At 41.8% G+C, this 18,696-nt stretch overlaps 1 protein-coding gene across 3 annotated transcripts in view; it reads left to right on the top strand.

Moving 5' to 3' along the window:
- The window catches only part of IGSF5 (immunoglobulin superfamily, member 5), a 54,366-nt gene that overhangs the window by 21,515 nt on the left and 14,155 nt on the right, over nt 1-18,696 (top strand). For 2 of the 3 annotated variants that reach the window (XM_010834947.1, XM_010834946.1), the window contains one exon: nt 17,920-17,944. In XM_010834947.1, the coding sequence (XP_010833249.1) occupies nt 17,920-17,944 (25 nt within the window). Of the gene's footprint in view, nt 1-14,362; nt 14,501-17,919; nt 17,945-18,696 lie in introns of all 3 variants that reach the window. The other variant, XM_010834945.1, reaches the window with a different exon arrangement.

Raw genomic sequence — 18,696 nt, 5'->3', positions numbered from 1 at the left:
TATACATACCAAACAATGTATCTCCTCTTTAAATACACTAGTTTAAGTGGTTCTCAAATATTAACCAAATTAACCTGCACAGCTTTCTCATGAGTGGATGCTGTTATATTCTCCTGTAAAGATGAGATGACAGGGGAGCATTGTTTGGAACATGTCCATGTTTATAGTAGATGGCAGAGGTGGCCTTGCCAGTGTGTGTCAAATCTGCTTACCTGTCCACTCTGCCCTCCCACTGTGAGCAGCCCTGGAAGGTGTGTGAGTGTCCTGGGGCCATGTAACCTCAGACTGGGTGCTTAAACAACAGGCATGGTTTCTCTCAAAGCTCTGGAGGCTGGGTGTCTGAGATCAAGGTGTGGACAGGGTTGGCTTCTTCTCAGGACCAGTTTGTTCCAGACCTCTCCCCCAGCTGTTACTGAACCAAGGTCACTCTGCTCACTGCACAACAGCCGGATAAATCCAAGAGATGAGATATTGAGGCAAGGAATATGACTTTATTCAGAAAGTCAGCTGACTGAGAAGGTGGCAGACTAATGCCTCAAAATAACCATCTTATTGGGGTTTGGATGCCAGGTTCTTTTACAGAACAGAGATAGGGGGTTGGGTGAGGAAACAAAGTATAAAGAGGCCATTAATCTTGCAAATATCTCCTAGAATGGCAATCCTCAGGCAGGGGATGCATTTATTTCTTTCATCCTGCCACCCATATGTGGACAGGGGCCTGAACAAAGGCATTTTGGTTTAACATTCAGGTAGAGGGGCAGGGTTTTCTGAGGCAGGCCACTTTGTATGGGCAGTGTCCTTTCAGTGAACAAAAGCAGCAGGAAGCAAAGGTTAAAGAAACAGATCCAAATGAAGCTGTAATTGGTTCTTCCCTGTAACACAGCTTCTGGTGGCTTGCTGGCCATCTGTGGTGTCCCTTGGCTTATGGACACTGCCACTGATCTCTGCCTTCGTCTTCACATGATGTTCTCCCTATGTGTGTGGCTGTGTCCAAACTCCACCCACTTCCTTTTTTTTTTTAAAAAAAAAAAAAGACACCAGTCATATTGGATAAGGGGCCACTCTATCCAGTGATGTTAAGATGACCTCATCTTAACTAAATTCCATCTTCAAAATACTGTTTCCAAACAAGGTCACATTCTGAGGCTCTAGAATATAGGACTTTAACAAATGAATTTTGTATGTGTGCATGCTAAGTCACTTCAGTCCTTTTCAACTCTTTGCAGCCCTTTGAACTGTAGCTCTCTTCTCTGTCCATGGGATTCTCCAGGCGAAAATACTGGAATGGGTTACCATGCCCTCCTCCAGGGGAGCTTCCTGACCCAGGGACTGAAACCAGGTCTCTTATGTCTCCTGCATGGGCAGGTGGGTTCTTTACCACTAGTGCCACTGGGGAAGCTTGGGGAGAGACAATTCACTGCACAACAGATGATGTCTCTGTGAACCTGTAAAAAGCCATTTAGAGCCTAATGTGTTTGGATCCTGTTACCCTGAACTTTATACTGCAGGTGATCATCCCCAGTGTAGTACCAGCACAAGCCCACGCTCTTGATGTTTGGCCCTTTTCTCCAACTCAGACACCCCCAGAGACCAGGCAGACGACAAAAATGAAAGCATGGGTGAATACACGTGTCAGGTAGGAGACAGATCGTAGGGGCTTGTTAGGAATCAGACAGCATGCCCTATCCACACAGAGCAGGTGGACCAGCTCCAGCTGGTGATTGCCAACAGAAATGGGAGCTCAGGACTGCCAGAGCTTTGACCTGCTTCTGTGAATATCTGTCTTTTTGATGGTAAAGATCACAGAGATCTGTGGGTTTTTTTTTTTTTTTTTAAGTCAGGGTTAACTTATTTCAGCTTATGAGACTCCAAAGAATTTAGTTTATTTCCTACTAAGACTATATATGTATATGAAGAGGAAGCTAGAATGCAAACCTAACTTGCTTTCCTTACTAGTTTGGACAATTAAAAACCTTTAGAAGAGTTGCAAGAATAGTACAAGGAGTACCAATGTATCTTCACTTAGACACAACAGATGTGAACACCTTCTCACGTTTGCTTCTCTCTCTCATCTTTTCTTTCCCTCCCTCCCTCCTTGTCTTCCCCCTCCCTGTCTTCTGTCCATCCTTCCCTCCCTATTTTTACAATTTTTTTTCCTCTCTCTCTTTCCTTCCTTCCTTCCCTTCTTTCCTTCTTTCCCATGTAAGATTTGCTTGGAGGTTTATGACACTTTACCCCTAAATACCCCAGGATATGTATCATAAGAACAAGGCCATTCTAATTAACTCCAATGTTCTTGCAAGTCAGGAACTTTAACATTGATACAATACTATTATACAATATTCAGTTCATATTTAAATTTCTCCCATTGTCCTTTCTAGATGTTTCTCCCCCCAAGCCAGTATCCAGCTAAAGACCATGTGTTACCTTTGGTTGTCATGTCTTCTTCGGTCTCCTTTAATATCCAGTGGTACTCCCACCTTTTTTGTCTTTTCTAATAAAAACATCTTTGAAGGATCCAGACCTTTATCGCAAGAAGCCCTTCGATGTGGATTTGTCTGAGTTTTCCCAACATTCTTGATGAAGGTCAAATATTTTTGCCAAGTTATGAGTAATGTCATGTGGGCGCATGATGCCAGTTTTATTGATTACTGGTAATAAGTTTGATCATCTGATTAAAGCACCATCCCCCAGATTTCTTTATTGTAAAGGTACATTTTAGCTTTTATAATTAATATGTAATCTACAAGTACTGTGTGAATATCTGTTTCTTGACAGTCTTTCACCTAATAATATTTGCATTCATGAATAAGTCATTGCCCAAATCACTTATTTCTTTGGTGGTTGTAAAAGAATGATTTTCTGGTTCCACCATTTTTCTATATTTTTTAGTTGTCATTTTTCTGTAATGGGTTTCTTAGGTGACACAGTGATAAAGAATCTTCCTGCCAGTGCAGGAGACATAAGAGATGGGTTCCATCCCTGAGTTGGGAAGATCCCCTGCAGTAGGAAACAGCAACCCACTCCAGTAATCGTGCCTGGATAATCCTGTGGACAAGGAGCCTGGCAGGCTACAGTCCAGGGAGTCACAAAGAATTGGACGTGACTGAACAAATGAGCACACACATTCTTCTGCAAAGAAGAGACATCGCTGTCTCTTTCTTCCTTTTCTTTCTTCTTCTTCTTTTTTTTTTTTTTTTTTTTTACAGTTTGGTGTGGACTTATTTTTATCCAATACATTGTAATTTACTCCCATCACTATCCATTTTGATATTCCAATTTTGACCAGGGGGAATCCTTTCCAGCTGGCTCTGGTGTTCTGACGTGTCCCTCTTAGTTTCTGAGCACTTGGCTCATTCAAATGTTCCAAATTTTCTTTGCATTACCCCTGTTCTGGCCTGGAATTGACCATCTCTCCAAGGAGCCAACCCAGCTTGCTTTCAGGCAGTTTAAATGTGACAAAGTATGACCCAGGGTTTGAAAGGGAAGATTGGAAAAAAAGTTCTATTAGCACCAAATGGTACGAAACTGTTCAAACCACACACTTTATTAAGGCAATAATGCAACAAAGAGCTCTGGTCTGACTAATGATGCCTTGGAGAAATGGATCTGGAGATGAGCTTGTCTGCAAAGTTTGTCTTTTTTTTTTAAAACAACTTAAGATCTTTTACTGACAGCCTCAATGTAACAGTTGGAATGTTAAGACACTTACTCGTATAGAGTTGAACATTTCTGTTTTGGGTTTATGTCCCACAGCTTCTTATTACGGACAACATACTCATTACTATGCTGTTCATACAGAGCTTCAAATTCTATATCCTGCCGAAGGTGATCAGGCACTACAAAGGGGCCCGCAGAATTTAAACTGCGTTTGCTGAAGTGACAGTCTCATTGTTTGGTGTGACTGAAGGTGTTCCAGATCCAACTAACATAGGCTTTGAATCTTTTGGCTTCTCAAAGTTTGTCTTTTGTAGGGAAAGGGGAGGGGCATTCACTTTCCCTTGATAGGGTTTAACTCGACTGAATTCTTCTTAGCCCGGCACCAGTGAAGTGAGCAGCTTAATTATGGCATCTGGAGATCCAACAGCTTCACAGAGGAGAGCGTGATGTGTATGTTGCAATGAGACCCATTTTATTGGACTCATCTGGAGATGGGTAATTTGTTTCTAAATTATTCATCAAGATCGAGAGCAGCTGGTGGCTGGTGGTGTGTTGTGTGTTTTATGCAAGTTTTAGTAGCTGAAGACCTCGTTACCACCTGGGCTAGGGGAGTTGGCTTCTGGAAGCCAAGCCACGTTTATGAAGAGCTGAGAGTGCATGAGGCTGTGCTTGTTCAAGCTTCCTCAGGAATCAGATAAAAGCATCAGTTCTGCCACCCATTTCCTAAAAGTGCAAGGAGTTTGTGTTCATTTGGGGGTAATCCTTTTGAGCCCTTGAGGAAAATGACATTGACAGCTTAGGAAGCTTGATGAGTTTAAGCCAAAAGGTTGCATGAAGTACTTATTGATTCTATAAAGAAAAGTGTATTGAAAGGCGCATGCTGGTGTCTTTTTAAATTGATTTTCTTGATTATAGAGGTAATACAGACTTTAAGATCGCAGACATAGAGACAGCGAGAAGGTGAAAACCCCCCTCACTCCTGCCTTGGGCCAAGCTCCCTCAACCCTCTGTCTGACCGTCTGGGTCATTTTCTCTGCAAACTTACAAGTGTTCAGGCTGTAGACTGAGCAAGTGAAGCCATAGTTTTAGGACACACGATTGCCTTGTAGACTGGTAATTCCTGGTGAGATCTGAGTTCTGTGGGACGTGGTCCTTTTGAGAGCAGACAAGAGTGGTGGGTGTGACCGTCCTTGTTGGAGTTTGGGCACTAGTTGTGTGACATTGGGCGAGTCCTATGTCTTCGTGGCATAGTTTTCTTGTGGGTAAAATGAGGGGCAGGGAAGAGAATAGGATATGCATTTCCCCTCCTCAGCTGCTTGTTAAGGGAGCTTTAACACTGATGCTGATTCTCAGGCCCCACCCCAGAGTTCTGTCTCAGTCTGTGTAGTCTGGAAGCCAGCATTTATTATTATTATTATTTTAAAAAGCTCCCAAATTACTGAGCAAGCAGGATTAGGAGCTACTGAAATGGAAACTTTCTAAGGCTCAGCCTCCCAGCCCAGCCTCATCAGATGCTACTCTTCACAGCTTGATGCCAGACAGCGTGGACTCAATTCCCAGCTTGCCTTCTTACTCACAGTGTGGCATTAGGCAGGTGACTTAACCTCTCTGAGCCTCAGTTTTCTCATCTGTGAAACAGATAATAATAATCCCTACCGTCTAGGGTGGTTATTGGTATGAGAAGTAAGTGGGTTAAAACACCCGGTGCCTGCACCAGAGCCTACAGGACAGGAGAGTGAGCCACGGCTCTCATTTATTTGTGGCTTCAGTGATCTCCCATGTCCTTTCTGGTCCACGTAGGAGCATATTTTGCACATTCTGGTGGTGACATTTTGCAGTCATCCTGCTGGTTTTGAGAAAGTCTATGTGCCCTTTTAAAACTCTGAGCACTTCTGTGAGAGCACCTGGGATCTATTTTCCTTTTCTTCACAGATGGGAAAAGGACAATCTCGGATCTGAGATTAAAGTCACAGTGTAAATTCAGTCTTGCAGTCCTTGCGTGCACGCAGTTATGGGAGGGAATGTAGGGAGGAAGGCAGGTGGTGTTGAACTTGGAGGTAACCTTACTTAGTCACTGTTTGTGGGTAACAGGTAACAGGTATATACCCAGGGATCGAACCTGGGTCTCCTCCATTTCAGGCAGATCCTTTATCACCTGAGCCACCAGAGAGGCCCGTAGTATATCCATCTGTACCTGCAAATCTGCTTTCCATCTTGAATCATTGTGCCCACACCCTTTGCTAAGACACAAATCAGGGACTGGTGTCCACTGAGAGTCCCTAATTCTTATAGGACCTGGGCTGCAACTTTCCAGGCAGGAATTTTCCAGATTAGAGACCCAACGTGGCAGAATAAAGAGTCAGAGACTCTGGGGCTTCCCTGCTCTGAGCACCCTTGGCTAACCTTTAATGGAGCTTTATCCTGAGTGTCTTATTTGCACGATGAAGGGGTTGGGTAATGGATGAGATCATTCCAAGATTGTGTTTTCTGTTCACTGTCATGATTTTCATTTTATCAATATAGGACTATTGTTTCTCTTTCTTTCAACCCACTGTAAATGTGCTCATTTAAAAATTGTTGTTGTTTAGTTGCTCAGCAGTGTCTGACTCTTTTGAGACCCCAGTGGACTGTAGCTGGCCAGGCTCCTCTGTCCATCCAATTTTCCAGGCAAGAATACTGGAGTGGCTTGCCATTTCCTTCTCCAGGGGTCTTCCTGACCCAGGGATTGAACCGTTCTCTCCTGCATTGGCAGGTGGATTCTTTACCACTGAGTCACCAGGGAAGCCTTGCTCATTTAAAACTTAGCCTCATGCTAAACATAGATACCTGTGATATATATGCATGTGTGTACATATATATATACATACTGTGATATCAATTAAAAGTTATTATTAAAGTAAGGAAGGAGAGCTATGATTAACCTAGACAGCATATTAAAAAGCAGAGACATTACTTTGCCAACAAAGGTCCGTCTAGTCAAGGCTATGGTTTTTCCAGTAGTCATGTATGGATGTGAGAGTTGGACTATAAAGAAAGCTGAGCACTGAAGAATTGATGCTTTTAAACTGTGGTGTTGGAGAAGACTCTTGAGGATCCCTTGGACTGCAAGGAGATCCAACCAGTCCATCCTAAAGGAAATCAGTCCTGAATATTCACTGGAAGGACTGATGCTGAAGCTGAAACTCCAATCCTTTCTTTGGCCACCTGATGCGAAGAACTGACTCACTAGAAAAGACCCTGATACTGGGAAAAATTGAAGGCGGGAGAAGAAGGGGCTGACAGAGGATGAAATGGTTGGATGGCATCACTGACTCGATAAACATGACTTTGCAGAAGCTCCAGGAGTTGGTGATGGACAAGGAGGCCTGGTATGCTGCAGTCCATGGGGTCGCAAAGAGTTGGACATGACTGAGCGACTGAACTGAACTGAAGGAAGTTTCCTCTCTGTGGCTCCAATCCTAAATTATATCTGTTTAAAACGCACACCCCATGCTTTTCTTGGGGTTCCCCTGGAGCAGACAGAGGGCATAAATCTTTCTTAGGTGGGAAACTCTGTGGGAGATTTGACCCCCAGTGTAGCGAGGTCACAGCCAATAGGAAGCAAAAATCTGAGCTGTGTGGTTTCTGATGTAAGTTGTCATGTTGGTGAGAGCCTGGGGCTTTTAGGTGAGTGCAGGCATCCCTCTTTTGAAGTTGGTGGTTAAACTAAGGGACACGAGAGGCAGGCAGGGTGCAATATCACCCTCTCTCTTTCTTGGTTCTGTCTCCCATGCCAGTGAGGTGGCCTCCCTTCCTTCAAATAGGCCCTCCCTAGGGTTATCTTGCTGTACAAGATTAGGGGGAAGATTGTCATGCTAAGAAACAGCTGACCCAAGTTGGCATGCTGAGAGTTTTTTCCAGCAGCAAAGGAAACGCCCCGATAGAGCGTTTGAGTAAGTCAACAGTGTGTTGACTTTTCCAGTAAGGATTTCATGCCTTTCTCTTGAATCTTGAACCAGACCCACCTACACTGGCTCCCTTCTTATAAAAGCTTCTATTTTTTTCAAACTTCAGTTTGTAAAAAGAGTTCATCAGACTGAATTTAAGATGAGCACTGCAATCTGGAACACACGCGCTGGACCTCACAGTGTTTGGCACTTTGACCCATGCCTCTTGAGTTTCTGAACAGCCTGGTGGGCTGAGAATTGTTACTAACATGTGAGCCCCAGGCTAAAGGGAGCATAGACACACGGTGACCATGAAATTTGATTGTTCTATTGACATGGAACCCGAAGCTCTCTAAGTCACAAGGCTTCTGAAGAGTGGACAGAGTGTGAATATCCTAAAGCAGTTCTGGGTTTAATAATTTTGTCATCATATCAGTGGGAGGGAGAATATAGGGGTTCCCTGGAATGTGGCAGTTTGCTTGGGCAGTATTTATATCTTGACTGCACTCAGGGATTCTCAAAGTGTGGATCACCAACCACCTGCCTCAGAATCACCTGGGGTACCCCTGACTTGGCATCGAGGGAGCTGGCTCTGAATCCATGAGCACAGCAAGCATTTCAGGTGATGCTTGGGAGTCTGCTTTCTGTGGAGCAAGGGGATGAGTCATGTTACTCTCTGCATGTGACTGATGTTAAGGGACTGGCTTGTTTTTTGACCATATACTGTATTTTATCTCATTTTTATTTTTTTAAGTTGAAGTGTAGATGATTTACAATGCTGTGTTAGTTTCAGGTATACAGCACAGTGATCCAGGTATATATTCTTTTACAGATTATCTTCCCTAAATCATTATAAAATATTGAGTATAGTTTCCTGTGCTATACTGTAGGTCCTTGTTGTTTATCTATTTAAATATAGAAATACCCATTTGAATGCAGAATAGCAAGGAGAGATAAGAAAGTCTTCCTCAGTGGTGCAGTGCAAAGAAATAGAGGAAAACAATGGAATGGGAAAGACTAGAGATCTCTTCAAGAAAATTAGAGATACCAAGGGAACATTTCATGCAAAGAGGGGTTCAATACAAGACAGAAATGGTATGGACCTAACAGAAGCAGAAGATATTAAGAAGAGATGGCAAGAATACACAGAAGAACTGTACAGAAAAGATCTTCACTACCCCAATAATTATGATGATGTGATCACTCACCAAGAACCACACATTCTGGAATGTGAAGTGAAGTGGGCCTTAGGAAGCATCACTATGAACAAAGCTAGTGGAGGTGATGGAATTCCAGTTGAGCTATTTTAAATCCTGAAAGATGATGCTGTGAAAGTGCTGCACTCAATATACCAGCAAATTTGGAAAACACAGCAGTGGCCACAGGACTGGAAAAAGTCAGTTTTTATTCCAATCCCAAAGAAAGGCAATGCCAAAGAATGCTCAGACTACTGCACAACTGCACTCATCTCACACGCTGGTAAAGTAATGCTCAAAATTCTCCAAGCCAAGCTTCAACAATACATGAACCATGAACTTTCAGATGTTCAAGCTGGTTTTAGAAAAGGCAGAGGAACCAGAGACCAAATTGGTCCAGCATCCACTGGATCATGGAAAAAGCAAGAGAGTTCCAGAAAAACATCTATTTCTGCTTTATTGACTATGCCAAAGCCTTTGACTGTGTGGATCACAACAAACTGGAAAATTCTGAAAGAGGTGGGAATACCAGACCACCTGACCTGCCTCTTGAGAAATCTGCATACAGGTCAGGAAGCAACAGTTAGAACTGGACATAGAACAACAGACTGGTACCAAATAGGAAAAGGAGTACGTCAAGGCTGTATATTGTCACCCTGCTTATTTAACTTATATGCAGAGTACATCATGAGAAACGTTGGGCTGGAAGAAGCACAAGCTGGAATCAAGACTGACAGGAGAAATATCAGTAACCTCAGATATGCAGATGACACCACCCTTATGGCAGAAAGTGAAGAAGAACTAAAGAGCCTCTTGATGAAAGTGAAAGAGGGGAGTGAAAAGTTGGCTTAAAGCTCAATATTCAGAAAACTAAGATCATGGCATCTGGTCCCATCACTTCATGACAAATAGATGGGGAAACAGTAGAAACAGTTTCAGATTATTTTGGGGGGCTCCAAAATCATTGTAGATGGTGATTGCATCCATGAAATTAAAAGACACTTGCTCTTTGGAAGGAAAGTTATGACCAACCTAGATAGCATATTCAAAAGCAGAGATGTTACTTTGCCAACAAAGGTCCGTCTAGTCAAGGCTATGGTTTTTCCAGTAGTCATGTATGGATGTGAGAGTTGGACTATAAAGAGAGCTGAGCACCGAAGAACTGATGCTTTTGAACTGTGGTGTTGGAGAAGACTCTTGAGAGTCCCTTGGACTACAAGGAGATCCAACCAGTCCATCCTAAAGGAAATCAGTCCTGAATATTCATTGGAAGGACTGATATTGAAACTGAAACTCCAATACTTTGGCCACCTGATCCGAAGAGCTGACTCATTTGAAAAGATGCTGATTCTGGGAAAGATTGAAGGCAGGAGGAAAAGGGGATGACAGAGGTTGAGATGGCTAGATGGCATCACCAACTCAATGGGCATGAGTTTGAGTAAACTCCGAGAATTGGTGATGGACAGGGAAGTCTGGCGTGCTGCCGTCCATGGGATTGCAAAAAGTCGACATGACTGAGTGACTGAACTGACTGACTGATATGTTAATCTGAAACTCCTAATTTAAGGACTGACTTGTTTTAAAGCTCCATTTATGGGGCTAGGGAGGATGATATGGGGAGTGATAATTCTGTTACCTCCCCCTTCATTTTTTTGGGGGGGTAAATCTCTTTTTACCTCTATCTGTCCTAGCTTACCTCAGAAGAATGATGGCTGATGTGGAGATACATATTAGTTTTGACTTTTCTAAAGTCCTGTAATCCTTGTCCAAGCATCTCAATATGAGGAGAAATGTGAGTCCCAGTTCTGGCTCAGCTGCAGCTGACAGTGTAGTGTACAGATTTCTCTTCTCCATGCAGAGTCAGAAGGAAACAGTCTCTTCATCTATCCATCCATCGATTGATTCATTGGTTCAACATGCCCAATTTTAATATGCCTGTTGCTTGGGGTATAAGCAGAATAAGATGCAGTCTTTGTGGGAACAATTTAGTTTAGATAGAAGGAGAAGTATAGGAAGAATGGACCTTATAGTGGCCAGTTTCACAGACATTTAAGGTGGCATTGAATATGAGATGTTTAAAAAAGAAAGAAATATAAAAAGGCCATCATAGGTAATGCAGAGAAGCTTTGCATGAAGGACAAATGGAAAATATCTTTTTATATTATATAGTTCTTCAAAATTCAGAGTTCTCTGGATTTCAGGGCTTGTTTTGAGATAAGTCTATGGATTATTCTGCAGTGGGATCATTGCTCATCCAGAGGTCAGCACCCAGAGGTCAGCACCAAAGTATTGCTGCTGCTGATGCTAAGTCGCTTCAGTCATGTCCAACTCTGTGTGACCCTAGAGACGGCAGCCCACCAGGCTCCCCCGTCCCTGGGATTCTCCAGGCAAGAACACTGGAGTGGGTTGCCATTTCCTTCTCCAATGCATGAAAGTGAAAAGTGAAAGTGAAGTTGCTCAGTCGTGTCCAACTCCTAGCAACCTCATGGACTGTAGCCCACCAGGCTCCTCCATCCATGGGATGCTCCAGGCAAGAGTACTGGAGTGGGTTGCCATTGCCTTATCATCAAAGCATTAGTGATCATCTATAACCACTCATGCAACTTATTCTGAGCCTTTAACTTTTAAACTATGATTTCAAGGAAAACTCTAAGTAAGAAAATCCAAGAGACATTTTTCAGCTAGAGTCTCTGGTTCCAAAGTGTGGGGAGACCATTGATTTACAAGCAAATCCTATTTTTCTTCATAGAAAGTCTCTTGTTTTAATATTTTTCTAATGACTGATATCTAATAAAATAGCACACATTTACACTGAGATGCTACCCAAGAACCCAGAGTTGAGTGACAGACTTTCTTGAAAAGCAATTCACATTTAAACAGATCAACTTAAACATGTTGTTATAAAGTTGTTTTTTAAATTTATGTTTAATTAGAGGATAATTGCTTTACAATATTGTGTTGGTTTCTGCCATATATCAACATGAATCAGTCATAGGCATACATATGTCCCCTCCCTTTTGATCCTCCTTCCCACTTCCCATCCTGTCCCACCCCTCTAGGTTGTTACAGAGCATGGAGTTTGAGCTCCCTGTGTCATACAGCAAATTCCCACCCACTATCTATTTTACATATGGTAATTTTTAAAAATTTTGTTTCCATGCTACTCTTTCAATTTGTCCCACCTCTCCTTCCCCCACTATGTTCATAAATCTGTTCTCTATGTCTGCGTCTCCATTGCTGCCCTGCAAATAGATTGATCAGTACCATCTTTCTAGATTCCATATATATGTACTAGTATACGATATTTGTTTTTCTCTCTCTGACTTACTTCTGTAATAGACTATAGGTTCACCCACCTCATAGAGCTGACTCAGATGTTTTACTTTTTATGGCTGAGTAATATTCCATTGAATGTATGTACCACAGCTGCTTTATCCATTCATCTGTCGATGGACATCTAGGTTGCTTCCATGTTCTAGCTATTGTAAATAGTGCTGCAATGAATATTGGGGTACATGTGTCTTTTTCAATTATAGTTTTCTCAGGGTATATGTCCAGAAGTGGGATTGTTGGGTCATATGGTAGTTTTATTCCTAGTTTTTAAAGAAATCTCCATACTGTTCTCCATAATGGCTGATCAATTTACATTCTCACCAACAGTGCAAGAGGGTTCCCTTTTTTCCACACCCTCTCTTATTGTTTGTAGATTTTTTGATGCTGGCCATTTTGACCAATGTGAGGTGATACCTCATTGTAGTTTTGATTTGCATTTCTGTAATAATGAGCAACGTTGAACGTCTTTTCATGCATTTATTAGCCATCAGGGAAAGATTGGGAAGGTGGTGTGATCCCACTGGACTCTCCCTGATGAAGGTGAGGTTCTTTATTTGGGCTAACTGAGCCCTGAAATGTGCTGGTATGACTGGTGCTGAGTATGTAATTGTATATAATTGTATGTAATTTAAATTAGATTAAATTTCAATTTAGACAACCATACCACATGTATTGGAAAGTGCCCACTAGGGCATGGCCATGAAAGATCAAAATGGCTTTTCTTCTCTCTTTCTTTCTCTCCCCAGCTCTCCTTTTTGTTTTGATTGCACTTTTTAAAATTATCTAGACATTTCTAGAATAATTACAAATTTTCTTACTACTTCTGGCTTGCTTAATTAGCACAATGTAGTTTGCATGATCATGATTTCAGAACCCTATTTAAAGCTGTGTACATCAAAACTCTTTCTAAGGAACATGACTTTGCCATGAACAACTTGGAAATCACATCATCATTGTCATTACTTTCTGGGGGGAAGCACCTTTACAATGTTATAGTACTGCTGGATACATTAATGTAAATAAAATAACAGCAACTCCAAGAGTTTACCGGTTGTTTCCATTCCTGAAAATAAATCGGTGATGAGGCATGACTTGAAACACTGAATAGGTCAGTCCAGTTCAGTCACTCAGTCGTGTCCGACTGTTTTCGACCCCATGGACTGCAGCACACCAGGCTTCCCTGTCAATCACCAACTCCCAGAGCTTGCTCAAACTCATGTCCATTGAGTCGGTGATACCATCCAACCATCTCATCTTCTGTCGTCTCTTTCTCCTCCTGCCTTCAGTCTTTCCCAGCATCAGGGTCTTTTCCAATGAGTCAGTTCTTCACATCAGGTGGTATATGGTTTATCACAGGGCATTTTGATTATATTTCCCTGTACTATATAGTAAACCTTATTGTCTATTCATTCTATATGTAATAGTCTGTATCCACTATTCCCAAACTCCTAATTCATCCCTCCTCCACCCCCTTTCCCCTTTGGTAACTGTAAGTTTGTGTTTGAAGCTGTCAGTCTGTTCCCATTTTGTAAATATGTTCAGTTGTGTTGTAGTTGAGATTTCACATACAAGTGATATCATATGATATTTGTCTTTCTCTCTCTGGCTTACTTCACTTCGTATGATAATCTCTAAGTCCACCCATGCTACTGCCAGTGGCATTATTTCGTTTTTTTTTTTTTTTTGTGGTTGACTAGTACTCCATTGTGTACCACATCTTCTTTACCCATTCATCTGTTGATAGACATTTAGCTTTCTTCCAGTCTTAGCTATTGTGGATAGTGCTGCTGTGAACAAAGGGGTGCCTGTTGCTTTTCAAATTAGAGTTTTGATCCAGCAATCCTACTCCTGGGCATGTATCTGGTCAATAAGCATTTCTTGAGTAAGTAAATGATATCAGAGCATGGAAACCACTGTTCCAACCTTAGGGAGTGGCACAGCCTAGCTTATCCACCTCTCAGGAATGTTAGAGGCATTGACCAGAGAATGTTTGGACTGTGTTACTAGGCAGGTATTTATTAGTAGCAGTAAATGGATGAGAAAGTAATGGAAGATACTGTAGAACATTGAATATTTAATCACACTGAAGGGAACTTGGCCTTTGACATCTGGCTGTAGCAGATCCAATAGTTACAATATTGTCGGAAAATGTATTCTAATTTATGGTGTGGCAGATTCAGTGATTATATACCCTTGACAATGGCAAGCAACACTAAAATATATTTTTTTCTCCTTTCTACCTTATAGACAGTATTGATAAACCAGGTACATCATTGCCTACCTGGGCCATAGTTCTACTTGCTGTGTCATTGTCATTGCTTTTGATCCTGATCATTGTTCTGATTATAATATTCTGCTGCTGTGTCTCCAGGACAGAGAAAGAAGGTAACTTACTTTTGTTCACATAGATTTGTATGTGTTTTTAAATTTTTGGTACAAGGATTTGTAGTTCATTAGCTCATCTGCTCTTTCAAAAGATACATTGGCTTTTAGAGTCCTTGAAAGGAAATGCATGAAATTAGTAGAGAAGGAAAGGACTTTCTCATGGAAGGAAGCCTGAGCCAACCCCTCAAGGAAGACAGATCTTCACACCCTGAGAAGGTTAAGAGATGGTTGTGTGTTTATTTGCAAGGCGTGTGTGCTCAGTCATGTCCGACTCTTTGAGACCCCATGGACTGCAGCCTGCCAGGTCCCCGTGTCCATGGAATTTTCTAGGCAAGACTGGAGTGGGTTGCCATTTCCTACTTCATTATTTGCAAGGATATAAGGCTATTTTGATGTGTCATTCAGATGCTATGCCTTTTTTTCTTTCTAAAATAATATCTACCTATCTGAGTACATCAAAAGATTATTTTCTAGTTTGTAGGATTCTGACTCTCCTTTTCTAGGTGAATATCAATGCAGTGGTAGAAAGAAAAACATGGTCTTTTGTTAACAAAAATAGTACAAATAAAATTAATAAATATAAGTACACATCTTCTAAATGAAGTCTTTTGAGATACTCCAAGATATGTGAAGGCAGTGGCCTTGTCTGGGGGCAGGCTCAACCTCAGGGTGAGTTTATCAGTGTTAGGGTGGGAGTAAGTTCATGGTTTTGGAAACCACAGGCACTTTATTGTATGGACTCAGGACTACCCAAGGGATACCTCAAGGTGCCACTCAGGACTACCCAAGTGTTGAGTGTGTGTCCATCTTTGTCTTTCTTTCTCTCCTAAAACCTCCATCTACTCTTATTTGAATTTTTTTTCTTAAAGTCAGAGTTTTGATGTTTGGCTACATGTCAGTTTAATTGTACTTTTAATTTTACTAGCACTATATGATTTGATGAGCACTTTCTGCGTGTCTGCCAGGCACCATGTTATCTACCTCTTTTACTTGGACTAGCTCTCTTAGTGCGATATTTCACGTGACGTGCATTGTCCTGCCTAACTGGGCTACTTGCCTAGACTTAGCTCCTGTTGGGTTTAGTTTGTCCTTGGAGAATTACCTCTGTGCTATACCTCTATTCAGACTTCTGTGGTGGCTCAGTCACCTGCCAATGCAGGAGACACGGGTTCGATCCCTGGGTTCGGAAGATCCCCTGGAGAAAGAAATGGCAACCCACTCCAGTATTCTTGCCTGGAGAATTCCATGGACAGAGGACCTGGCAGGCTACAGTCTATGGGGTTGCAAAAGAGTTGGACTTAGCAACTAAACAACAACATACTTTTATTCTCCAAGAAACAGAAATGAAAAGTAGTGAACCCCTGTTGACCCATATTTGATGGAAATTTGTTTTTCCTTGGAAGTTATCCTGTATGTCACAGATCCATTATTAACCCCACTGAATTTTAATGAAAACTATGGATAACTTAAATTTTAATTCAAAACAGACAAGGATTGCTTGTTGCCTTCAGATGATTATTTTTGACATTAGCTATTGTGGTATGGTTGAAGAACATTCTGGTTATTTGGACTTCTGAATCTCCTAGGCTTTTGTCTGCTCCACACCAGCCTAATAAGAAGGTCTGGTCCACATGGGTTGTGCACCCAGAGATCCTCTGATTCTTAGTTTCCTCGTTTACAAAATGAGGATAAGTCCTATCCTAGAGATTGGTTGTTGCTGTTGTTGTTGCTAAGTCATGTCTGATTTTTTGTGACCTCATGGACTGTAGCCCACCAGGCTCCTCTGTCCGTGGGATTTCCCAGACAAAAATACTGGAGTAAGTTGCCATTTCTTCCTCCAGGGGATTTTCCCGACCCAGGGATCAAACTCACGTCTCTCTCTTTACAGGTAGATTCTTTACCATTGAACCATCATGGAAGCCCAGAGATTGGTTAGGAGAATTGAAGAAATTAACATAATAAAAGTTTATGTGATCTGTCCTAGAGTTTATCTTTTATTTATCTCTTAAAAGCTGATTCACAATGGACACTACACTTCACCTTGACATAAACGTAGAGGATCCAGCAAAGTCTTGGACTTCCACATGATAATTATTTCCATGCTTAAAACTGTTAAAATTCCAGGATTTTAAAAAGTATTTTCAGGAAACTTCCCTGATGGTCCAGTGGTTAAGACTCCATGCTCCCAATGCAGGTGGCACAGGTTCAACCCCTGCTTGGGGAACTAAGATCTTCATGCCACATGGTGTGGCCAAAAAAATAAGTAAATAAAAACAAAAAAGTTATTTTCTGGTGCTCCACTTTTTTGGTGCCTGAAGAATTCTCAGTGCTCTTCCTGGTTTCTGGGGACTGACTGAGGATGGCTGGGGACCCCACTCAGCATGGCCTGGAGGCTTTGGGAATCCATGCTTCTAGAGCAGTGGGACCAGGGGTCCCTCTCCTTCAGACTGAACCTGACTGGAACACAACATCCTCTATCACCGCGGGGAGACCAGTCTCTTCCTTTCAACTCAAATAAGATTGCTTCTGAGGTTCAATTTGAGGTGTCAATCAGTAATGTTGTTAGAACTGAAAATAAGTGAGAACATTATCCAAAAAACAAGGAAAATGAATATTTTTCGGATCTTGATAAAGCAAGATGCATAGGGGCAGTAGACAGGAAGGTGAAGATGCAAAGCACACTGGTTTTAGAGCCAGGTGGGCTGGGTCTATTGTGGGGGCTGTGCTGCCCACCATGTTGAAATGCTAGATTACTTCCAGCCCAAGAATCCATTGACTAAAAACACTAGCATTGTAACAAGAGCTTTTGAGGGGTGGGCAGAACTGTGTGAATTGATACTATTGGTACATATTGACTGAAAACGTATTTTAGAATGAAGAACTATAATGCTTAAGCAATATAATTTCTTATCTGTTAAAAACATAGTTACCCTTGTGCAATAGTATCTAGTTTGTTAAAAATATGATAATGCTAACACTTACCTCTTGGATTGTTGTAACGATTAAATGAAATAACAGCTTGCATAGCACTGGCATGCTGTCTGGACAGGTAAGCACTGAATGATCAACAGCAGAGACTGGGAACACAGAGTCCTCATGGTGAACTAATGCAGTCTCCATAACCTCAGGAATCAAATTCAGTACTCACTAAGTACATACTCGGCCCCTACTGTATTTCAGGTACCCAAGTATCATAAATATATCTATTTATGATAGTGAACAGTGAATTCTACTTTCCTTATGTTTGAAGTCATTTGGTAGTTCACTGTAAGGGAACTAAATACCTGTTGGATCACAAACACTCAGTAATGTGAATGTTTAAAATGAGGGGCCTATAAAAATTGATGTGATTTTATTTTCAGAATAACTACCCTGATTTTGCTAATGTAATTTTGTTCCTTTTATTTCTCTTTTTGCAGAATCCAGTTATCAGAGTCAAATAAGGTAAGTCTGAGATCACAATTTTCTGAAAATAAAAACAAATGAAAATCAACCAACACACACAGCTCTGGGATTTTAGGGCTATATTACTCAAAATAAGGCACTAAAAGTGGACAACTCTGAAAAACATGTATGCCAATCACCAACTCATAGGGCGATATTAACTGTAGAATAAAATAGGTGGGTTCCTACTGCCTGTGTTTGACTGCTCACTTAAGAAAATGGAGTAGATTTTTACTTGGTGTCTGGCATTCGCCACTCTTTCCACAAGAGGACACTCTGTACCATGACTGGTGCCCTCTTGCTTTAAGTCATGGCTAGGGTTCTGAGGTGTTCTTGCCTGGAGAATCCCAGGGACGGGGGAGCCTGGTGGGCTGCAGTCCATGGGGTCGCACAGAGTTAGACACGACTGAAGCGACTTAGCAGCAGCAGCAGGGATCTGAGGACCATTTTAAGAATCAGGCAGAGGTCCTACTGGAACTTCCAGGGCAGTGGAGACAGACAGACCAGCTGGGTTGCTTAAGGCAATGAAGCTGACTAGGCAGACAGGTTAGGAGTGTTCACTGCTCACCCCCCCGGGGGAGGGATGGAAACATTCCTGCCTTTCTCACAGCTGTCCATATATAGCTGCAAGCATTTTTAAGATAACTACATCAAGGACTTATAATAACTAGTTTAAATGTCTGCAATATTTACATAATTATAAATGCAGTCAAGGGAGGGATTTCTAGACAGTGGTGGTTTTGTTGGGAGTG

Source organism: Bison bison, unplaced genomic scaffold (genome assembly GCF_000754665.1).
Source record: "Bison bison bison isolate TAMUID 2011002044 unplaced genomic scaffold, Bison_UMD1.0 scf7180017864037, whole genome shotgun sequence".
Lineage (NCBI taxonomy): Eukaryota > Metazoa > Chordata > Mammalia > Artiodactyla > Bovidae > Bison > Bison bison.
The sequence above is the reverse complement of the archived record's forward strand: the minus strand, read 5'-3'. Positions and strand labels throughout refer to the sequence as shown.